The 23,738-nt window shown below is 39.9% G+C and overlaps 3 protein-coding genes across 4 annotated transcripts; 2 read left to right on the top strand and 1 right to left on the bottom strand.

Annotated features, from left to right (window-relative positions):
* Nucleotides 1-84: 84 nt before the first annotated feature.
* Nucleotides 85-4,889, bottom strand: angptl6 (angiopoietin-like 6). The gene is made up of 7 exons (XM_061090082.1): nucleotides 4,654-4,889; nucleotides 3,618-4,113; nucleotides 3,374-3,514; nucleotides 3,074-3,275; nucleotides 1,888-2,081; nucleotides 629-899; nucleotides 85-538 (listed from the first exon to the last, which is right to left on the bottom strand). The coding sequence occupies exons 2-7, from the start codon at nucleotides 4,086-4,088 to the stop codon at nucleotides 354-356; spliced, it is 1,464 nt and encodes a 487-aa protein (XP_060946065.1). The 5' UTR covers nucleotides 4,089-4,113; nucleotides 4,654-4,889; the 3' UTR covers nucleotides 85-353.
* Nucleotides 4,890-7,360: 2,471 nt separating this feature from the next.
* On the top strand, nucleotides 7,361-16,802 carry LOC133023731 (suppressor of SWI4 1 homolog). Its single transcript, XM_061090791.1, has 14 exons — nucleotides 7,361-7,536; nucleotides 7,843-8,013; nucleotides 8,814-8,915; nucleotides 9,365-9,415; nucleotides 9,604-9,774; nucleotides 9,982-10,058; nucleotides 10,383-10,490; nucleotides 10,628-10,751; nucleotides 11,270-11,348; nucleotides 11,543-11,672; nucleotides 11,760-11,917; nucleotides 12,609-13,013; nucleotides 15,456-15,531; nucleotides 15,774-16,802. Exons 1-14 carry the CDS (start codon nucleotides 7,522-7,524, stop codon nucleotides 16,735-16,737), a joined length of 2,631 nt encoding a protein of 876 aa, XP_060946774.1. The 5' UTR covers nucleotides 7,361-7,521; the 3' UTR covers nucleotides 16,738-16,802.
* Nucleotides 16,803-18,328: 1,526 nt separating this feature from the next.
* Nucleotides 18,329-22,292, top strand: eif3g (eukaryotic translation initiation factor 3, subunit G). 2 transcript variants are annotated; one of them, XM_061089629.1, is made up of 10 exons: nucleotides 18,329-18,402; nucleotides 18,498-18,544; nucleotides 19,891-19,982; nucleotides 20,355-20,414; nucleotides 20,519-20,623; nucleotides 20,756-20,951; nucleotides 21,481-21,591; nucleotides 21,701-21,837; nucleotides 21,990-22,096; nucleotides 22,178-22,292. In XM_061089629.1, the coding sequence occupies exons 1-10, from the start codon at nucleotides 18,380-18,382 to the stop codon at nucleotides 22,191-22,193; spliced, it is 894 nt and encodes a 297-aa protein (XP_060945612.1). In that variant the 5' UTR covers nucleotides 18,329-18,379; the 3' UTR covers nucleotides 22,194-22,292. The 2 variants fall into 2 exon arrangements, with proteins under 2 accessions (XP_060945612.1, XP_060945611.1); XM_061089628.1 differs by having other exon boundaries at nucleotides 21,481-21,597.
* Nucleotides 22,293-23,738: the final 1,446 nt, after the last annotated feature.

The following is a 23,738-nucleotide window of genomic DNA, read 5'->3' as shown; positions in this document are numbered from 1 at the left end:
GCCAACCGTTGGTGAGTTGCTCTCCTCCTCCCACTTTTTTGTGAAATCATTCAGTGCAGCTTCTTCAAAAAAGTACATACCGGCTCTAATTTGGCAACGTTTTATTGAAAAGTTCATAGCAAATTGAAAAAACATCAATTTTGTCAGGAAATTGCAACACAGAGAGAACTCGCTACATGGTAGTCATCATCCAATGACTCACCATCTACACAAATGTCACTGAAAGGCCTCTAATAAGCATCTAAAGACAACTCTTAGTTCACAGACACAGTTTGAATCCCTTCACACACGTCTGAGAATCATTCACATCAGTGGATCACATTTCCTTCTCCCATGTTCACATCACAACTATGTTACGTGGGTTTGATCATCAGGGAAACTCGTTTCAGGGAGTAGGACCCTCCGTGGAACTCCGCCCAGTAGACCCCATCCTGGTAGCGGCTGCGATAGTGTCCACCCCGATACCACACTCCATTCAGATTGGAGTGGGCACACATGTGGTACCACCAGCCTCCTTTCTGGAAATGGGCACAGTTACCTGATAACACAACAGCAGGTGAGAAGAAGAAGTTACTCACATGAAAAGTCACTGAGAAAACAAGCAGGGGCAGTTGGGAGGAAAGCAAACCTGTGTAGCTGTCCTTGTCTCGATCCAGGGTGGTGAAGGCCTTGTTGTTGTGCCACGACAGCGAGTCCCCTGCGTTGCCCTGGTATTGGCCCAACCGCAGCCGGTACCAGTCACTCTCCGGCTCCAGGTGGAAGCTGTCGTACTCGGCATACACCTGCCGGCCCTGCCAGTCCTCCAGAGCCACGCGTAGCTTATAATCAGCCTGTTTGGTCAGCCAGTAGAGATGCTCCAAGCCCAGCCAGTACTCTCCGTCTAGGTTCCCAAAGCCTTGCTGTAATATATAGAAGTTATTTACAGTTAACTGTGTTGCCAGTTTGCATTTTTTCCTATAGTTTTTAGCATTGGTCTGAGGTTAGCAGTGTCAGTCAGCTTTTTACACTACTTATGTCCAGTCTGAATTATATCAATAACCAATGGATGCATTCCATTCATAGACATTCATGGTCCCCGGGTGATAAATCATAATTTGGGTGATTCCTGTGTTTTCCTCCGATACAAAAAGCTGTTAACCTGTTTTTATTTTTTACAATGTACGATGTATTGGAACAATCTCATGTACAGACATTCATGGTCCCCAGAAGATGAATCCTCCTGACTTTAGTGATTTTCTGACTCTACCTCTTAAAATTACAATACTCAAAACTCACCTGTTCAAACTGGCATACTCTCTATAACTGGACCCTGTGCACTTCACTTGTTTTTATTTTTGAAGTTCTGTTTTAATGTTGTTTCTATCTTTTACGCTTTTATCTTTTTATCTTGTATTATTTTAATGTAAGGTGACCTTGGGTGATCTGAAAGGCGCCTCCAAATAAAATGTATTATTATTATTATTATTATTATTAATAACTTAAACTTTTATAGAGCCTTTCAAGTGATGCTTTAAATGTGTGACTAGGGACGAGAAAAAAAAGAAAGTTTTCCACACAAAACAGGACAGAAATAAACAGAACTAATGGAGTCGAAGGCCTCGGTGAACAGGTGGTGTTTGAGGAGTGTTTTTTAAGGTGTTTTTTAAGGTGTCCTTAACATTCATCTGACTTTTACAATGAACTGTAATCAGCTCCTAATCCAGCAGCATCATCAGGTCAGAATGTCAATGTGTTTATGACCAAAACTTTCCAAATAAAGGCCTTTCCCATCAGCCTCAGCTGCACTTCAGCTACCATGCTAACATACAAGGCCCAAAAAACTCGTTGCTCTTTACGATAAAAAGAATAATGAACCACACCGTTATTTTTAAAGGTGCACAAAATCACCTTATACTGCTCCCAAGTCCTGAAGAAGTTGACCGACCCATCCTGTCGTCTCTGGATGACCGTCCAGCCGCCCTGAGCCTGACTCTGCTCACACCAAGCCTGCATCAGGCGGTTAGCGCTCTGTGGGCGGAGCAGGTAAATCCCACTGGTGGTCTCGCCCGACTCCAGCACATGCTGGCAGTCCCTCCATGGCCCTGAGTCGAGAGAATAAGAATAAGAAAAATAATAGGCAAATATGTGATGTTTTAATATATATCATCATTTCAATTTGTACTAGTAAGTAAGTTTATGCTTTATGTTAAATGTATGCACCTTTTTACCAAAGAAAATTCCAGGTAGGTGTTAACCTACATCCTTTCTGATTCTGATTCTGATTCTGATTCTGATTCTGATTCTGTTATGAATAGTTAGTAGTCAAATAGAGACACAACTGATCTTCTTTTATTCTTCCCTGAAAACTTCTGAAATGAGGTCAGTGGCTCCGACTGTTCATTACTTTCACACAGACCAAAACCAGAATCTGTAATTTGGACACAAAGAAGTGCCAGTTACAGGGAGTTTCGGAATTCGGTCTGTTGTTGTGTCCCATCATCACTGGGCCTTCAGCTTATCTGTTCCCTGCTGAGGAATTTGTTTCCAGCTCATGTTCAATGTCTCATGTCACAGTGATGAAATGCACATGGGAATTTGCACGGGGGGAAAATGTATACATAGAGGAAAGCCTCCAGTGATAATGCCTGTAAGTGCTTTTGCTCCACTCTCACATGAGTGCGATGTGGCAACGCAGAAACATCTTTCATCAGACCTGTTGGGAGACGTTGAGTCACACACTTTGTCTCCCCTGATTTGTCGGAGGGACGGCTAAGATCATGTACTTTGTCATTTCAAACATTCCAGTTGTGTAAGTTTCCGTTCGCAGCGTCGTCTATAGCTACAACAAGCGCTGTGCTCCATGCATGTGTCTTATTATAAATCCCCCTCTGCTCGGATAAGAGCTGTTTCTGACATTGTTTAGGCTTTCCCAGTGAGATAGGGCTCCTACCAGCAGGTCACTGACTCCATCAGCCTCTGCTGCTTATCTGAGCAGTGAAATAACTCTGACAGAAGATCTGTGCACTTTATACACACACAGGTTTCAGTCTCATTAAGCACTTCTTGCTTAAAGACACGTTTGACTTGTGTGTACCTGGAGTCTTTGTGACGGGGGAGCTAATGAAAGGGGGCTCTGTAGAAGTGTTGGTGCTGGGGAGGTTATGAACTGGCTCGATTGTGTCCTGCTGTGGTGGAGGAGCACTTTGGTCCCTTTGAACGTCGTTGGTCATTTCGCTGGCTGCAGAGCTGTAATTAGGATGCACGTTAGACTGGAGTTTGGGTGGTTCAGTCATCACCTGGTCGGGCCGAGACAAAAACAACACATCTATCTCAGTTCCTGTGTACAAAAATCGAGCACAAACTTGCAACATGCAGACCACAGATGGTTTCCTACCACGGAGGGCTGGTGGGTGGAGTCCCTGCACTGGCACTGCTTCTCCAGACGAGCAATAAACTGGGTCTGGGAGCTCAACATGGAAGTGATGGCTCCGTATTTCTTCTCCAGCTCCCTGTAATTGCTGGACACCTGCAGGGCCTGAGACGTCCCAGCCCCCAGAACACACACAGGATGAGTTTGACCAGGTAGCTTCGCTGTGACATGAATCAAACCTTCAAGAGGACGGCAGTGATCTGCTCACCTGTGTTGTAGCATTGAGCAGCAGGTTCTCCACCCGTCGCTGCTCCGAGGCCTGGTCCTTTTGGTTGATGACCTCCTGCAGCAGCTGGGCGTAGAGCTGGGTGATGCGTGAGTTCATGCTGGTACTCTCTTTGCGCAGGGCTCTTACCTCCATGGCAAGGGTCCCCTCCTGGTCCACTTGGCCCCTGAATTTCTCCATCTCTTCCTGCTGTCGCCTGAGCTCCGCCCGCAGCGCTGCCACCTCAGACTGGTTGGCAGCAGGAGTGTGTGTGTTCACACACAGCGCCCCTGTCAGTTTCTGCTGGGGGACAATGAAGGTGTAGGAGCACCGGCCTCCGTTTGTATCTGAGGACCGTGATGGCCGTTTCTGAGTGTGATTTCCATTGGCCGCATCCCTCCGTCCACCAGCTTCTGGGATGTTCACACAGAGGGTTAGAAAAAGAGTCAGGCCTATCGTCAGTGTCTTCTCCATGAATGTGTTCAGCTTCTGGTGACAACTTGGAAGTGGAGGAGAGGACATAATGAGAATCACCACCAGCACCTTAATATCACCTGATAATGTTTGAATGAGCCTTTATCATTCTAACACTTTGACATAAAGACGTCAACTTTGACTTCCAGGAAAACTGAGTGTTGTGGGTTCTCACTGTCTGCCAGATGTTTCCTCAAAGTCAAAGTACACGTATTTCCCCCCTGGTTGGAATTTATTAGCAGGTCAACACTGATGGGTGAACAGTCAACACAGGCCAGCCAGAATCAACACACCTCCATCTCACAGTCAACAGACGGCTCGGCTCCACATCCAACCACAACCACCACGGTCAACACCGTAAACACATGAATCAATACCGACTTCTTAAACAAGCATCTTCTCTAACTCAGTAGAAATCTGAAACAAACCACCAGGAAAAGGGAATTCTTTTTCCAGTAGGTAAATAACAATATGCAATAAAATGATCTGACCTCAATGCCTTTGCAAATACATGCAAGTCTACCTAAAAATAGATTGTATTAGAAAAAGACCATTCATTACTTACTGTAGCAGCTGGAAAGTGTTTTGAGAAGTCTTTGCTCTTTTCCAGTGGGAAAAACTCCCAGCACCCGCTGATGTAGAGTTAAGGCAAAGACATTTTAGAAATCACATCTTTAAGAGTCACATAAATGAGCCGCTTCTTCCAAATAAAGAGACATCTGTGGTACTCTCTGATGTTAAAGTGAAGCAGATGCAGTAAGTTGTGTCAGTGGTCAGACCAGCTCGTCTTCCCTGTGGAGTCTGTCCCAGGACGTCTCAAGAAGGAGACAACTAATTACACATTGTCCGAAAGGCACCGCCCCCCAGTGCTGGTTGTTTAGCCGGGTGTTGAGTGCAGGAGTCTCCTCCTCCTCCCTCTGCCATCACTGACCCGCTGCCCGGACACAAACTCTACTGGGCTCAGTTGTTTCCACTTTGACCTCATTGTTGAAACCTATTTGGTTCAATTGATTCAATTATCTTCCCGTGTGCAGAAAGCATGCCGTCTCTGTTCAATGTGAGATACAGTTTTTACATAAATGTTGACAAAAAACACAGTTTAATTGTCAATTTTACATCAGCCTACACACATTGGAACTTATATTCTTCAGGGTCCTCTTGACTATTTACAGCTTTATCTTCTCTCTGACTAGAGCAGTGGTGGAAGAAGTCTAGTTTTTATTTAACTAAAAGTAGCAATATAAAAAATAACTGCATTTAAAATCTTAATTTATTAAAAGTATAAAATTATATCCTAAAATAAGTATTTAAAGAGATGGCCACGGATGTCACAAATGAAATTCTGTACTGCTTGGTGCTTTAATCCGACTAATTGAATGTAAAGTTATTTCACTCGCCAACTTCCTTTTTAAGTGATCGGTATTGGTGAGTCAAAGCTTGTTTTTTTTTTGGAGCTGAAAGACATGTACAAAGTTTTGTTTAATAAATAATAAAAGTTATTTGAGCTAAGTTATTTCTCTAATCTTTTTACTTTGTTGCAATCATTTTACTTTAATGCTGTATTATAGGCAACATATTTGTGTTGCGCTGAGTGCTAAAGCATGTGAAATGTATTTGAAATAGGATTTCTGCTCCCTGCTGGCAGTCAAAATGCAGCCCATAATATATCTTACTGGTCTATATAGGCCTACTGCTTATAATAATCAGCTACCTCTATTTTTGTGACGGTGACATGACCTCATACAAAATTGCCCCACCAGAAATTTCAGGCTAAAATCGCCACTGCATCTACATGTTTAATATTTGAACATATACATTTGCAAAGTAACTTAATACTGTTATTGCCAAATAAAGAAGGTGGAGTACAATCATTCTTTCTTTAAATATAGTGAAGTAAAATACTTTATCTGTTAGAGATCTTGAACTCTTCACCCAGGGGAGTTGTTTTGAGTTGCATGCAGGGCTGCTCAGTATTTCTGCTGAATGTGTAACCATAAAGTTCCAGCTATAAACAAACATTCAATGTTGTGAGGTGGGAAATTATTGTTGTACTTGATTACGGTGACGCCCCAAACCGCATCTGGTCTTATATCTGCTGAGAAGCAGATGAAATGTTCTACTGATAAGATGGAAGTGGAACTTGCCACCAACCCTGTTTTTTTTTTACAGCTTTCGACCACATCCCCATTACCGCTGCCTTTTTCACTGTGGCTAGTGTGACTATATACGAACTGGCTGTTACCGGTTGTCAGATTCTTACACTCATAGTATATTATATTATCTATTGTATAGTCAAATACTTATATTTATACCTCTACTATATATCATATATTATATCATACTCTCTGTATATTCTTTGTATATATAAAGCTATATACACATATTTATACATGTGTACATGTTATTATTATTATTATATTTACTATTATTATTATATATACTGTTGCTGCCATTATTACTATATACTGCTATTATATTGGTATAATTACTATCATATATAAATATATAATATGTTATATTATATACTATATATACTGTACTATTTTCATATACTGTCTAACAATAACATTACCATCATATCATCAGTACTATTACCATCATCTTGCCACTGCACCTTATCTACCTATTTATCTTGTGTTTCTATTTTTATTCTTTCTACCTCAATACTTTTTATTTTATTCTATTGTATTGTATTTTATTGTTTTCAAAGATACTGGCTGCTATGACGACTTAATTTCCCTTCGGGGATGAATAAAGTAATCTATCTATCTATCTATCTATCTATCTATCTATCTATCTATCTATCTATCTATCTATCTATCTATCTATCTATCTATCTATCTATCTATCTATCTATCTATCTATCTATCTATCTATCTATCTATCTATCTATCTATCTATCTATCTATCTATCTATCTATCTATATATCTATCTATCTAAAGAAAACAATTTAGACTGAGGGCCAATAATAAGAATTTAGAACATAGGACAAGATAGAGAATATCAGTTGTATGCTCTACTGCACTAATCAATGCCTGGCACCAGTTGATGTTATGGGATGTTATGGGGACATGTCTTTAGGGAATGAATCAGTAAAAGAAGAAGACACCATTCAGTGGACAGAGTCTCATTGAATGAAAGGGCCTTCTAGACCGTGGCGTGCCGGCAGGGGGCGTGCTAGGCCGCAGCACTATGATTGTAAGTGCCTATATATCCGGTTCAGCTCGGAACTAAGAACCAAGACACGCTAGAAACACCGGACCTGTTTAGTGTGACACACAGTGCAGGAGCCATGTGCCACACGTCGTGTCCAGTCCACAGTTGAACAGTTGTCTCCAGGTGTTTGCTGTAATTATGATCGTGGTTTGTTTGTGTAGTACAAACACACTGCGTCGCGTTTAGTGTCACTTTGCACTTTGTGTCGCGGAAAAAATGGGGAAATCAAAGGTAGGTAACGGCCTATGCTAACAGGTTAGCATTAGCTGATCATACTAAAGAGACTGCTAAACAACTGTTCTTAAGTGAAAACGTGTAACTTGTGTTAAATAAGTTAAATCCTAGTTTAGTTGTTTGTTGGTGGATGTGTGACAGCGGGATCAAAGCCGCTTCACATCCGCATGATCCACATTCTTTAGCCGAGGCAACGTGCGTTTAAATCGCATTTTTTCCCTCAAACTCTTACTTTTCTATTCTCCCAACGTGATTTTTTTACCGTCGTGTCATTTGTTCGTGTGTGTCTTTTTTTTTTCTCAGACCAAGAACCAGAAGAAATCCCGAGTCGCAGCGAACCATGTGGCCGAGCACACGTACGGAGGGGTGCCGCATTCCTTCGTCTTCCACCGGGGGCAGGTCGGGAAGAACGTGGGTCAGCTGCTCCTGGACGTGCGGAAGGTCCTGGAGCCTTACACCGCCGAGTCCCTCAAGGTAGGGCCTTGCTTTTTATTCCACTCATATGTTATATATTTCTTTATATTTAAGTATTGCATGCTACTTGTTATTACTTAATTTTTTACTATTGCTGTAGGGTTAGGGTTAGGCTGTAATATTGCAAATAGATAGATAGATAGATTACTTTATTCATCCCCGAAGGGAAATTAAGTCGTCATAACAGCCGGTATATTTGAATACAATAAAATACAATACAATAGAATAAAATAAAATATTGAGGTAGAAAGAATAAAAACAGAAACACAAGATAAATAGGTAGATAAGGTGCAGTGGCAAGATGATGGTAATAGTACTGATGGTAAAGTTATTGTTACACACTATATAAAAATAGTACAGTATATATAGTATATAATATAACATAATATATATTTATATATGATAGTAATTATACATATATAATAGCAGTATATAGTAATAATGGCAGCAGCAGTGTATATATAATAATAACATGTACACATGTATAAATATGTGTATATAGACTTATATATACAAAGAATATACAGAGAGTATGATATAATATGATATGATATATAGGAGAGGTATAAATATAAGTATTTGACTACAGTAGATAATATAATATACTATGAGTGTAAGAATATGTAGACAGAGTGTGCAAAAGACAATATTATTGTATAAATCCAACCATCATGGGACTAATAAAGTATTATATGATCATATCCGTTCATGAGAAACAGCATAACACCACAGGATGTGTCTCCTCAGGTTGTCACAGTCTCATTGCCTGATCTGTTTTCTTAATTTTTATTTCACACCAGGTCAGGAAAAAGAACGTGCTGAAGGATTTCGTGTCCATCGCAGGACCCCTGGGAGTGACACACTTCATGATCTTTAGCAAGACCCCCAGCAGTATCAACATGGTGAGAGCCCATCTTACTTGAGGACTCAGACCCCCCCCTGTTAAGTCTTAACTCTACAGGGTTCCTACGGTCATGGAAAACCTGGAATAGTCATGGAATTGTAAAATGTGTATTTCCAGGCCTGGAAAAGTCCTGGAAAAACCTAAAATCCCAAAAGTTTTGGAAAAGTCATGGAAATTTGTTATATTCATATTTTCATGTCGTTCATTTACACTGAGTTTTTAATAATTCATATGCTTTTAAAGAAATACACGTAAGGTAAAGTATGCCTTGGAATTCTCATTGTTAGTTTAAATACTACATTTTGTAAATCTTTCATGTATTCACCGAGATTTCACAAAATGTTTGGACATAGAAGTATGGTTTAAAGTTGTTGAAAAGTCATGGAAATCCATTGGTCAAAATATGTATGAACCCTGACTCTAACAAAGATTTTCTCTTCCTCTCAGAGACTTGCTCGACTTCCCAAAGGCCCCACGCTTCATTTCAGAGTGCTCAAGGTAAACACTGTTTGAAATGATCAATATGAATTAACACAGGGGCTCAGATGATGAGGATTTAATATTTTGACTGTTGAGTGATCTTTTTCAAAGTAAACGTACTGATGCGCCCAAACTGACGGTCATTTTAAACCAGTTCCTTTCCCCCCCCCCTGTTATTAAACACACTCAAATGATTTCTCCTGCAGTACTCTCTCATCAAGGATGTGATTTCGACTCTGAAGAAGCACCGGATGCACGAGCAGCAGTTCTCCCATCATCCTCTACTCATCCTCAATAACTTCGGAACTGATGGCATGCACATTAAACTCATGGCCACCATGTTCCAAAACATGTTTCCTTCCATTAATGTGCACAAGGTACGTTTGACCCACTGACCCGATGCATTAGAGAGCGACAGACCTAGAGGTTTAAAGCCCTGTTGGCATGATGATGGTATAGTCTTCTGATTTCCCCTGAAGATTCATCAAAAGTAAACGCTATCTGACCTTTTAAGGCTTAAATGATTCTTTGCTTTAAAAGTTGAGTGTGAATTCAAGTGATAAATGCGGAGTTTCTTTTTTCAGGTAAGCCTCAACAACATCAAGAGGTGTGTGTTGCTGAATTACAACCCAGAGACTGAGGAAATAGAGTTTCGGCATTAGTAAGTAAATCTGTTTTGTCATTAAAACTAAAGTGGAAGTCTTTTTTTCTTTTATCAGTGTCTGTAAAAAAAAATGCAAATTGCTTTCAAGTTATGTCACAGTATTTTATAGTTTTTAAAGGAAAAAACCCCAGAAATAATTTTCATGTATCAAATCCTGAAATGACGCCTGGGCTCAGATGATGACAAATCAGGACTTGACTGTCCAGTGATGTTTGTTCAAAGTAAACGCACTGATGGGCCTCGTGACATTAACTGTATTTACTGCCATTTATTGATGAGATATCAAAGTGACCCAGATGATCTTGTTCCCCCCCCCTGCAGCAGCCTGAAGGTCGTCCCTGTCGGCATGAGCCGCGGAGTCAAGAAGCTGATGCAGGAGAGGTGTCCCAACATGAACAAGTTCGAGGACATCAGTGAGCTGCTGATTAAGTAAGGTTCTAGTGCAGGTTTAACTCGTATAGTCCTCCTGAGGCCACAGGGAACCACGTCCCCTCTGCAGCTGCGTTATCACTTACTGAGTTGTTGACATGAGGTTGTGTCTAAACGGTTTTGTGCTTTTCTCTCAGGGGGGCGAACCTTTCTGAAAGTGAAGCGGAACAAGACGGAGACCACAACATCACCGAGCTGCCGCAGGTCTACTCCGGAAGAGGCAACATGCCGTCCCAGCAGAGTGCCGTCCGGTTGACCGAGGTCAGTATCAGGGTTCCTACGGTCATGAAAAACCTGGAATAGTCAATCAGGAATAGTGAAATGTGTATTTCCAGGCCTGGAAAAGTCATGGAAAAAAAGTAAAATCCCAAAAGTTTTGGAAAAAGTCATGGAAATTTGTTATATTCATATTTTCATGTCATTCATTTACGCTGAGTTTTAAATAGTTCATATGCTTTTAAAGAAATACGCTCAAATATAAGCAGGCATACGCTCTCAAACTAACCGAGTTAGTATGAGAGCGTATGCGTAAGGTATACTGTGTACCTTGGAATTCTCATTGCTAGTTTAAATACTACATTTTGTCACGTTCTCATGTATACACCGAGATTTCACAAAATGTTTTGACATGGAAATTTGGTTTAAAGTTGTTAAAAAGTCACAGAAATCCATTGGTCAAGTTGTGTATGCACCCTGGAGTATGCAGAGGGAGTTTGGTTAGAAAACGTTAAGCTGCTGCTGGGATTAAAGCTGAATGTTGTGTTTCTGTTTTTCCACAGATTGGTCCTCGTATGACTCTGCAGCTGACGAAGATCCAAGAAGGCATGGGAGAAGGAAACGTCCTCTATCACACCATGAGTGAGTCATTTATCATTCAGTCATCTCTCTGCTCGCTGTTCAGGTGTACGTGATGAAAAAAACAGTATGAATTCCATGATCTCTCTCTAAAAGTAAACGCTTACTGATACATCTACTGCTTCCTGAATGTGATCAACATCCAGCACGAACTGTTCTTCACCGGATATTTTGTTTTGACCTATGTTTTTTAACAGTCACCAAAACAGAGGAGGAAATACAGGAGATCCTGAACAGGAAGGAAGCCCAGTTAAAGGTGAAGGCGGATCGGAGGAAGAGGCAGGCGCAGAACGTTGCTCAGAAAAAAGAGATGCGAGAAGAGAACAAGTAAGTTGACCCTGATGAATATTTAAATCTTCTGTCTGTTATTTATTTTGCATTTGGCTTGAGTGTAATTTTTTTAATCATTAACAGGAAAAAGAGTCTGGCGGGCATTAAGCGGAAACACGACGAGGAAGAAGAGGACAGTGAGGTGGAGGATCCCGGGAGGCAAGACGGTGCCACAGCTCCTCACGTGTCCGACGATGAGGAGGAGTACTACAGACAGGCTGTGGGGGAGGAGCCAGATGAAGGTGAGTTATGATTAGGGACGGGAATCGGCAGGGACCTCCCGATACGATACTGTGGGTATTGCGATTCGATATTACGATTTCCTGGGATTTCTTTTGGTTATTTTTTGTTTTTTTAAATACTGGACCATGGAAAAAAGTTGAATCATACCTTCAAATACAACACTGTAAAATTCACTTAGAGCTTTAACAGTTTTATTTCAAATATTAACATTAACTTAATGAATGCCGGGCAGCCAATAGAGAAAATACATAAAAATGTGCCCTATTATTGTATAGCCCCTGTCGACTGCACACAAACTGACAGATTAAGAAATGTAAGCCACTTAGGCTACTTTTAAACAATAAATAAAAGCTAAATTAAATAGAATGAATAAAAGTTTACTTAAAATATAATCTTTGAAATAAACAAAGTAGGTTGTTGTTGTTTGCATGTAGGCGATGCATAGATAGAGCTGGTCAACATGCTCTGGTGTGATGTTGCTCCCCCCATATATCCCCCCCGGTATAAACCAATAAATATGTTTTAAAAAAAATAAAGCAGCATGGTGATTTAAAATCGTCATTCACAAGAATCGCGATTTGTAACTGAATCGATTTTTTTTCCCCATTCCTAGTAATGATGGACTTAAATGTTGGAGCTTGAATTTTGGTTTGATATTATTTAATTATTAAAAAAAAATTCTGTTTGCAGACATGTTCCCAGCCAAAAAACCGAGGCGGAGACCAGAACATGGAGCTCCCAGGCAGAGGAGACATGACGGACCATCTAAATCCCCGAAGAGAGGAGGTCCAGAAGGCTCGCACAGAGACAATAAGGGAAAAGGTTTCAAGAAATTCGGGGACAGGGAGAAACCATTTGGAAACAAAATGAAGCCCGGAGGAAAGGCATTCGGGGCTAAGAAATTCGGTGACAGAGAAAGTAAATTCGGTGACAGAGAAAGTAAATTTGGTGGAAAGAAGAAATTTGAAGGGAAGAAAACGTTTGGAAAGAAAAACCAGGACAACTCGTTCAAATCTAAAGGTCACAAAAGCAAAGATGGCTTCAAGAAGAAAGGCATGGGAGCGAAGCAAGGATTCAAACAGAGGAAGGGAAAAGGTTGATCCAACCTACTTCCCAGACTCGGGACATTGAATGTGTAATTTTATTTTGAAGCACCAGGTGGCAGCAAGTATCCATTTTGCCATCAGTGAAAGGTTGTGTTGACAAACTGTTTGTTTGTTGCTGAACGTCAGCAGGAGGACAGAAGTGAAGATGAGAGTTGTATATTTTCACACTGTACGAAATAATATTGAAAATGTACTTGTTCAATAAATTGTTTAAAATGTATCTACCTGACTTGAAATGAAGGTTGCACATTGAGTTGTATGATAATAAGACATCCAATAATAGGACTAATGATGAAACTATTAACAGAGTAAGGGATTGTGTTTGCTGATCAGTAGTCCAGGCAAAGTAATTCATTTTGGAGCCAAAAATAGAAGTAATTGTAAAAGAATTTTTTTCAGCATAGATTATTTCTATGAGGTGTCCAGAACAACATACTAAAAGTCCTAAGAAATCCTAGTTGAGGAAATATGTTTAATTCTCATCAATGTGTGCCAATAAGGCCCGGTAACAATACACCCCAAAGGGGCTATTTTTTCCTTTACTCCTATCAAAATAAAACTTTACACCATGAAAGTACTCATGAAACGTAACATTTTTTGTATTACAAGTTTATTTGAAAATTAATTTTAATATGCAAGTGAGCTATACACTAATCGAATATGCCCAAAATACACCCAAATAGGCTTAATTTTTTCCTTTACTCCTACCACAATAAAACTTTACATGGTAAAAGTATACATGAAAAGTAACTTTCTATTACAAGTCTCTTTTGAAATGAACTTGAATATGAACATGAGCTCCACACGTATTGAATATGTCCTAATTTGCATAGGCAGAAACGCCATTCATATGTATGACAAAAACATCGGCCCAATCTTCATCTCTTTGTGCTGCAGTCTTGCAACTACAGCGGACTACATCTAGTATTTCTGGTGGCGCCGCAGGCTGATCGGTCATTATTATGTTTTCTGTCTGGAAGTGATCAAAGTAGAGATGAAGGGGTAAAAGGTTCAAATCAGTGATTGGGTCATTGTGTTAAAGAATTAAATGAAAACTAGAATCCTTTGATAAAGTGCAGATATTCAGAGGAAAGAATGTTAAATGAGAATGTGAATTACTCCAGCACTTCTCTCTGGTTTTGACTATGCAGTGGTTGACAAACATTCAGAATAGCAGGTCCGAACTGTTATAACAACTGTACAGAATAAACAATTAGTTTTTCTGTTGCTTGACTTAAAATCAGCGGGAAAAGATTTCCAACAAAACTGCATAAAGTCGGAGTGATTTCACAGAAATGGGTTTCGCGTCTGTATTTTAATAGTTCATACATGAGGTAGAATGGCACTCAGTAGAGCTTATAGGAGGCCAAGATGATTGTTTTTCATCAAGCTGAGTTAATTCCTGGAAAATCAGTGAAAATATTTGAAAACGCCATATCTCGCAATGTAAAAAAAGTGAAAAACAATTCCTGGGTCCACTCCCTGATCTGCGTTCATGCCACAATTTATCGAGCTCCTCCCTGACCCGTAACACATAATTCAAACTACTCCTTGGCAAAGGAAATTATGAAGCCTCCAGGCACAAAAGCAGTTTCTTCCCTCTCGCCGTCTCACTTCTGAACAGCCAACCCACTGTGGCACTGTGCAATAACCCTGGATCTTTATAATAACCACTGTACAGTTTCTCCCGAAATTATATTATATTTAGGGCTGGGCAAGTTAACTCGTTTTAATCGAGTTAACTCAAGTGATGAGTTAACTCGATTGTTTATCCGCCAATTATTTTCTTTTTTCCTGTTCTGCAGCAGTCAGCAACAGACTTTCACAAAATAAAAGCCTGACTTTCACAATAAAACAATAAATAATCAAACCTGAGTTAATGCGAGATAAAATAATGAATCGAGTTAACTCATCACTTGAGTTAACTCGATTAAACGAGTTAACTTGCCCAGCCCTAATTATATTATATATAATATATATTATAATTATATTTAATTATGGTTATCTTATTTCACTTCACTGTATAACCGTAATACACATACCGTGTTATACCTGCACTTATTTTCTTAGACTGTCGCACTGTTTGTATTTTGTATTGTTTTTGTGACTGTTAGTATTGTGCTGTTTTGTTTTGTGATGTGTATTTTGTGTAACACACTGAGAGACACTTTACCGAGTCAAATACCCTGTTTGTGCAAACTTACTTGGCCAATAAACCTGATTCTGATTCTGATGAAGAAGTTTAGGTTTGGGATGTTCGTGCAAATACGGAGTAGAACAAGCAGCCATGACCTTAGCATCCGTTTCACGACTTGTGGGTCAGACGTCTGACTGAGATGCTGTTGCAACACCGCCTGATCTTTACCACCAGTGTGTTTTCAAATGCACGGGTGTCACAGTTTTGCTTCTTCAAATTGTGAAACTCTTGCAGAGCGTAAGAGGAACTTCCATGTTCAGATGCAGCAGCTCACCGCGGCTCTCACATCTCTTCCTGCTGTGGTGTTTTTGTCGCACGTTTTCTTTCTGCAGACATGAACACTCGGGTTCCTCCTTCACGCCACAGTGCACTGCAAAATCTGCCTTTCAGTAAGTAGAAAATTGACATTTTATAATTGTTACATCATTTCCTTCCAGGTCATGTTTTTAAAAAGTCTTCTAACTTCCTCTAAGGAAACATACAAATCATATATGAGCTATTACTAAACGTTTGTCAAAATTCTTCCATTTCTAGATCTATGACAACTTAAAGACACGAGAGCAAGATGGCGCAAAATTTCACCAACTGTGAGAAGTTTCAGATAGACCTGCTGCCCTGGGTGTACGGGGTTGAGTTCATCGTGGCTCTGGCAGGAAACCTCTTTGCCCTGTGGCTGCTGGTGGGCAGAGAGAGAAGGAACTGGCACACCGGCGTTGTCTTGTCTTGTAACCTGGCCGTCAGCGACCTGCTCTACATCCTCACGCTGCCTCTGCTGATCGTCTACTACTCAGCGGACAAACACTGGATGTTTGGTATGGCCGCATGTAAGATCGAGAGGTTCCTCTTCAACTGCAACCTCTATGTGAGCATCTTCTTCATCATGGCAATAAGTGTGAACCGGTGCATTGCCCTCGTGTTTCCCTTCTTCACCCGCTCCTACGTGATGCCTGCACACGCCAAAACCGCCAGTGTGGTCATCTGGGTTGTCGTTGGGGTCATTTCCTCCCCTGTGTGGAAATTTGCCACCGAGAGCAAAAATGTGCACAACAACAAGACTCTGTGTGTGTCCGTTGGTCTTCAGAATCCTGCAGATCAAATGCCTCACTTCACGTACAAAGTATTTCTGGCTGTGTTTGGGTGCCTCGTTCCCTTTGTGGTGACTTTCACTTCTTACTGTCTGGTGATTTCGGTGGTGTGGAAAAATGTCAGTGTTACAACACTTGAGAAACGCAAGGTGGCCCTGCTGGTCGGAGCGGTGGTGGTGCTGTATGCTGTTTCCTTTGTGCCGTACCACGTCTTCCAGACCTACAACCTGTATCTGAGAATGCAGAAGCACACACCTGAATCAGAATCACACACGTGCTGGGTTTTCAAAATGTACCAAGTGTCCAAGGCCCTGGCGACCCTGAACATGTGCCTGCACCCAGTCCTCTACATGGCCTTGTTTGACAGTATAAGAGTAGCGTGTTGTGGGAAGAGCTCAGAGGACGACATCCACGCTATGGCCAGGAAGTAAAGCTGCGGCCTTCTTCTATTTTTAAATATAATAACGTTTAAACAGGAATTATTTCCACAGGATATCTCACTTTTGAAGACATGGATTTTTGCCATATTATGCTTTCTGTATTATCAACTTTGACACATAACAATCTGAAATAAATCATCTTCGTTGCTGTAATGTGCTCATTTCCGTTTCATAAATCTTTGATTATCATCTTCCTCATGCACTTCCTGTGTTACCCACTATATATAAACCTATTTCATAGATAATGAAAAAAAAAACGATGTAAGATAAGTTGATCTTAATATATTTAAGAGGCCAAAAGTCGGGTCAATCATTTTTCTCCCTGAATAGTGAATTGCGGCATTAAACAAACATACTCAGTCTCAGGTTGTTTTTCCACAGGTTGAAAAGGAAAAAAAGGAAAATTCCTCCCTGTAAATAAAACTCACTAACTTTCCATCCTTGTTTTTTATGATGGTGAACTTCATTTTCTGGTCACACCGATAATTAATCATTCAAAATTGTCAGATGTATTGATTGATTGATTGATAAGAAAATTGTTGTTTGCAGCAATGGGATTTAAAACATGAACTCCAAGTAATCTACAATAATAAACACTATATTTTCAGACAGATACCCTCTTCAAGACAGGAGTCATGAGGCAGAGGATATGGGAGAATGATTTTTTTCATCACCACATAAAACTAATATAAATAAAATAAATAAAATAAATAAAATAAATAAAATAAATAAAATAAATAAAATAAATAAAATAAATAAAATAAATAAAATAAATAAAATAAATAAATACATTTTATTTGTAAGGCACTCTTCATCCGAGAATCTCAAGGTGCCACAATAATATATATAAATAATGCCAATATAATAAAATGCAACACAAAACAAAACACAAAACAAGAGCGACATAATGTACGACTCTTTTTAAAAAAATATATTTTTATTAGGAGGCAAGGCACAGTAGAACAAGAATCAATGTCAAATTTACATTGAGTGTCACATAATCTCTGTACGACAATTAACAATATATAGAGATATTGACACCAAAAAACAACAACACTGTGCATCTCGATGGGTTAAGAGTAAGATATACAGTCTACCTCCTTGGATGTTTTTCTTAATTTATGGACCACATGAATGTGGTTCTGCGAACAATACATTACACAATTCAATGAAAATAATAATAATAATGATAAATAAATAACTGAAAATTCTATAAAGTAATAATTAATTATTAAAGCTGCACAGTATAAATAAATAAAAAGAAAAGAAAAGAAAAAAAGAATAAGTAAATGAATAAATAAAAAGGAAGAAGAAAATAGAGAGAGAGGGGGGGGTGGTCCGTCAATCAGGGGGCAGGGACTGGAGAGAGTGGAAGAATGTAAGAAAGGGAAGCCACTTATTATAAAATTTGTTAGAGCTACCTTTCACTGAATATCTGATCTTTTCCAGCTTTAGAAAAAAAAGACATATAATGTACGACTCTTATTGTGAAGCTGGAAGTTAAACAGAAATCTCTACTTTTATTGTGAAGTTGGCTTCGAAACCTCGACCCGGAAGTACACATCACTGGTGAGTGGCGCGTCCGCTCGCTTCCTGCTCTCTTTCCGGTCGTGAAGCTAAGCTAGCCGAGAGGATGCCGTCGATGGAATACGACGAGTGAGTGTTTTCACAAACGTTTTAATAATAACTGCTGCCACCGGATGTTTGTAAATCCACAGATATTAATATTCATATCCTCCTCTCTCCCTCAGCTCCAAGCCCAGCTGGGCAGACCAGGTCGAGGAGGAGGGAGATGAAGGTAACGCGCTGGTTAGCTTTGTTAGCCGCTGTTAGCTTTGTTAGCTTAGCCGCTATTAGCACATCTGTTACAGTCCGGAGCCCGAAGGAGGAGGCCGGCGAGGCGGCTTCCACTTCCACGTGGCTGCCCGGCTCTAACCTCCATCTTTGATACACTCACCATCACATGGTTTCATTATCAACCTTAAAAAAAAGACGTTAGACTCACTGACATTCACCGACGATTCTCCGATCCACCGGGTGATCGTCATGTGGACGGTGGCGTCACCCGGTAACAGGCAGCTAGCAGCTAGCCAGCCTAGCGCTAGCATGCTAGCTATAGTCCTGGCTTCCGTTAGATTTAAAAGTTAATCTGATTTTGAGCTTTCAGTTGGAAAGTGAAATATATATCTTGACACGGATCCATTTCAGAAGTGTGTACAAGTGAGAGAGTGATGACGACATAGAGTAACTTTATACTATTGTTGTCAGATCTGAGTTCTGATGAACCTGATAAACATGCCCCCTGTTGCCCCCCCACTGTCATATCCGGGGCAACAACATCTGTGTGTGTTCATTGTGAACTTACACAGATGTTGCTTGTCTAACATCTGGCTGAACTTGAACTGCACTAAATAAACCTGTCTCCTTGCACTGTGGACCCTGTACAACACTCTGCTCCATATACACTTACTTCACATCATATGTGATATGTGTTAATATAAACCATATTGATATTATATATCATTTTATACAATAATATTGTCTTTTACACACTCTGTCTACATATTCTTACACTCATAGTATATTATATTATCTATTGTATAGTCAAATACTTATATTTATACCTCTACTATATGTCATATATTATGTCATACTCTCTGTATATTCTTTGTATATATAAGTCTATATACACATATTTATACATGTGTACCTGTTATAATTATTATTATTATATTACTATTATTATTTTATATAACGTTGCTCCTGCCATTATTACTATATACTGCTATTATATTGGTATAATTACTATCATATATAAATATATTTTATGTTATATTATATACTATATATACTGTCTAACATTAACATTACCATCATATCATCAGTACTATTACCATCATCTTGCCACTGCACCTTATCTACCTATTTATCTTGTGTTTCTGTTTTTTTATTCTTTCTACCTCAATATTTTTTATTCTATTGTATTTTATTGTATTCAAATATACCGGCTGCTATGACGACTTAATTTCCCTTCGGGGATGAATAGAGTTATCTATCTATCTATCTATCTATCTATCTATCTATCTATCTATCTATCTATCTATCTATCTATCTATCTGGCTGAACTTGATGCTCCTTTCACAGGCACACTCCCACCTCCCAAGGAAACCATCAAAGGAAACATTAAAACCACCACCGAGTATAAAATAGACGAGGATGAGGGAAAGAAGTTCAAGGTAAATGAGACTCATTTGTTTTATTTGTTACATCTGCCAATGTTAGTCAGGGTTTGTTTCTGTAGGACTACGTGTCATGGCTGCAGCGTCAACAAGATAGTTTTAGATTTTATGGTTCATACACTTGTGCTGTGAGATTGTGGTACAGTTGTATTTATTAGCGTATCTTTCACATTTCAGTATTCTAATAAGGTTTTAACGGTTATAACAGGTTTTCAGCCACTCTTTCCAGCTTTTAAAATACATTTTGAATGGTCATAAGAATTGTTTTGATAAACTGAATGCATCATCACATTTGGTTTGTAAGGGAGATAAGCATTTTGACCACAGTAAAATTAATAAAACATATGTATTGCTGTCTTTGTCTTTTAGATTGTGCGAACCTTCAAGATCGAGAATAGAAAAGCCTCAAAAGCTGTGGCCCGGAGAAAGGTGGGTTCCCGAACTGAACGTAGTTGAAACTGAATTTACTTGGAAGTAAACACGACTCTGGCTGAAGTCAGCTGTTGATGTTTGTGGTTGTTCTCTCATTTCAGAACTGGAAGAAATTCGGCACCTCTGAGTTTGATTCACCGGGTCCTAACGTGGCCACCACCACAGTCAGTGACGATGTCTATATGACGTTCCTCTCCAGCAAGGAGGTGAGGAAGCAATGTGGGCTCTTGGGTTTCGTCCTGCTGCTAACTGCCGGGCCACCGTCCACACAATGCCAAAAAACGTGTAGTTTCCCCTGTAATCTACTGTGACTGAGTACAGTGTCTTGAAACTTGCAGGACTTGAACGCCACAGACCAAGAGGAGGATCCCATGAACAAACTGAAGGGACAGAAGATTGTGTCTTGCCGAATCTGTAAAGGAGACCACTGGACCACCCGCTGTCCGTACAAGGACACCCTGGGCCCCATGCAGAAGGAGCTGGCCGATCAGCTTGGGCTTTCCACCTCAGACCCGACCAAGCCTCCTGGATCCGGTACCATAACCTTTACTTTTTTAAAAATGTGCTTTTCTCAGGTTTCCCGCCGGGTCTTAAAAAGTCTTAAAAGGTCTTACATTTAATAATTGAAATTTGAGGCCTTAAAAAGTCTTTAAAAGGTCTTAAATTTGATTCGGCCAGAGCTGAGAAGTTAGAGGTTTTGTAGTGTAAGATGGGATGTTTAATTTCCTTCTTTGGACATGTTTTATGGAACATCCTTTTATTTCAATTTATTTCAGCATGTTTAATGCATGTTTAAAGCTTGTGTATTGTTATGTTGAGTGGGTATAAATTTACTTTGTAAGTAATTCTGTGACTTATTTCTTCTTTCATTGTAATTTTCCTTCATACTTTTTGCCAGTATAGTCGTGAAATAGGTCTTAAATTCTATTCAAAGTGGTCTTAAAAAGGTCTTAAAAAGTCTTAAATTTATCTTGTTAAAACCTGTAGGAACCCTGTTTTTTGTGTTCTGCGGTAAAGACTCAGTTTTTTATGAATGCGCTCTGTTTCCCTCTGGAACCGACAGAACCAGAGCCTGCAACACCGTCACTGGGGAGTAAGACAGGGAAGTATGTCCCCCCGAGCCTGAGGGACGGAGGCACGAGGAGAGGGGAGTCGATGCAACCCAACCGCAGAGGTGGGGGTAATTATTGTTCCAAATTTACCCACTCACTCACCCACACTGTACGTTATCATTATACAGCAGCAGGTTATTGCTCCAAGATAACTACTATGTATTCCGACAGCTGATGACAATGCCACCATCCGTGTGACCAATCTGTCCGAGGACACCCGAGAGACTGACCTGCAGGAGCTTTTCAGGCCGTTTGGCTCCATCTCCAGGATTTATCTGGCCAAGGACAAGAATACTGGACAGTCCAAGGTCAGTGTCCATGTTAAGAATGCAAAGACGTGCACATTTAATGTTAAAAAGAGAAGGACACCAAGAAGAGATGAGTTTTAAATACATCAATTTAAGTTTGAAAATAAACATGGTCCAGCTCTCTGATCCATCCACTGCTTTGCTTCTCGCAGGGATTTGCCTTCATCAGTTTCCATCGTCGGGAGGATGCAGCCAGAGCTATTGCAGGAGTGTCAGGATTTGGATATGATCATCTTATTCTCAATGTTGAATGGGCCAAGTAAGTTCATTTTTCAGTTTTGCCAAGCAACTGTAAGTCTGTTATTTATTCTTGCTGCTAACCTTTAGCTTCTCTTTGCAGGCCGTCCAACAACTAAGGAATCTGGCAGAATATATTCCGAAATGAAGCCAGATTTGATTGTCGTGGTTAAATATGGCTGTTACCAAAAGAGAATAAAGAGTACTTGTGATCACAATTTCTTGGTTATTTTGCTCATTTCCAACTCTGTTCTGACCGTGAAGCCAGAATCAGAAGCACAGCATGTCGAGATGTTAGTGGAAGATGAGCGTTCGAATTCCAATCAAACCACAAATGTGCTAGTGTTCACATGCTGTGCTGAGCATGAATTGATTTTATCCAGTCTTATGATTTGTAGTATTATCTTTTTTTTTGAAGAAATTGAGACTATGAATGGCGTTTTACAGTCTGAATAAGGTAGTTTAATCTGATGCCAATTCTTCAAATCTAGTATTTACGTAATTAAGCATCTGATATAAACAACTAGAGGCCTTGTAGGGGATGCAAGGTTGTTTGACAAATCGTACTGGTCTCAGTGCAGTGTAGTTATAAGGGTCTTTACAAACATGTCAAAGTTTGAAAACCCCCGATTTGATCCAAGAAAATAAATTTAGATTAGTTTGTCATTTAATGACTGATTCAAATCAGACATTTGACAGGGTACATGGTATTTTTGAGAAGTCAGGGGTTGTATTTACACCAATTAGGGCAAACAGCACCATGCACTCGCTAGGGAACATTACATGGGGTAGAATAAGTGATGGCGAGATGTAAAGATGGAAAGCTTCATGAAGCATTGAAGCTTTCCATCCAATAGGTTCGCTCATGGGCCGAAGCATCATGGGGCTTCATTTGCTCTACTGCGCCATCAAGTGGACAGTAAATGTAAATGCAATTATAATGACACCATGGAGTTGTAGTGTGAGGCTTTGAATTGAATAAATGAATGAATGATGTTTGTGATGCCAATACATAAACGATTATTATTAATATGGTGCCTGTCTTTATGATACAATGGCGTGGTGAAAACAAATTAGTGAGAGGGTTGTGATGTGAATGTGCTTGTGTTACTGGGTATGTGTATCGGGACAAAATGTAACACGTACAATAGGGATAACGGTTTATTAATTTTTATTTAAAAACATCTTTTCAACAGTGGTGGGTTTCAGGCGGTTTCTTTTTTGAAATAACTTTGCCTGCTTTAGAAAAGATCCTTTCACAGGGCACAGATGAAGCTGGGGTACGAAGAAAAGATACCGCCCCCCCAGTACTCCAATCATATGGATTTTGAAAGAGACGTATGTAATCAACACAAGCCTCGATACCCGCTTTACAAAAATCCTCCTGTATTACTCGACACGGGAGGACACGTCACTAGGTAGAATAAGGCTCAAATTCAATAAGAAAAATTAAGAGATCAGCCCATAGGTTCTTCATTAACGGAGAACCCATTCCAACAGCGTCCTATAAAGCCTTGGATGATGAAAGCCTCAAAATTCGAGCAGGTTGTCAGCAGCAGCCTTAAGAGAATCCAACAGTCAATGCCTAAGGTTAAGCCTGTTGATCAAACTGAAGTGGCCACTAACAGTTGTCAACATGAAGAGAATGATCAACTCCTATTTGG

This window comes from Limanda limanda, chromosome 17, assembly GCF_963576545.1.
Source record: "Limanda limanda chromosome 17, fLimLim1.1, whole genome shotgun sequence".
Lineage (NCBI taxonomy): Eukaryota > Metazoa > Chordata > Actinopteri > Pleuronectiformes > Pleuronectidae > Limanda > Limanda limanda.
Note: the sequence above shows the minus strand (reverse complement) of the source record. Positions and strands in the feature narration are given on the sequence as shown.

Bases quoted from the DNA above. Each gene is read 5' to 3' on its own strand.
- angptl6 (XM_061090082.1), bottom strand. From the start codon at position 4,088: ATGGAGAAGACACTGACGATAGGCCTGACTCTTTTTCTAACCCTCTGT. The intron at 3,276-3,373 runs GTAGGAAACCAT...CGGCCCGACCAG, and splicing joins CCACCCACCAGCCCTCCGTG to GTGATGACTGAACCACCCAA. The intron at 539-628 runs GTTTGCTTTCCT...TTGTGTTATCAG, and splicing joins AGACAAGGACAGCTACACAG to GTAACTGTGCCCATTTCCAG.
- LOC133023731 (XM_061090791.1), top strand. The intron at 9,416-9,603 runs GTAAACACTGTT...TTTCTCCTGCAG, and splicing joins TTCATTTCAGAGTGCTCAAG to TACTCTCTCATCAAGGATGT. The intron at 11,349-11,542 runs GTGAGTCATTTA...GTTTTTTAACAG, and splicing joins CGTCCTCTATCACACCATGA to TCACCAAAACAGAGGAGGAA.
- eif3g (XM_061089628.1), top strand. From the start codon at position 18,380: ATGCCGTCGATGGAATACGACGA. The intron at 18,403-18,497 runs GTGAGTGTTTTC...TCTCTCCCTCAG, and splicing joins CCGTCGATGGAATACGACGA to CTCCAAGCCCAGCTGGGCAG. The intron at 20,624-20,755 runs GTGAGGAAGCAA...TGAAACTTGCAG, and splicing joins CGTTCCTCTCCAGCAAGGAG to GACTTGAACGCCACAGACCA.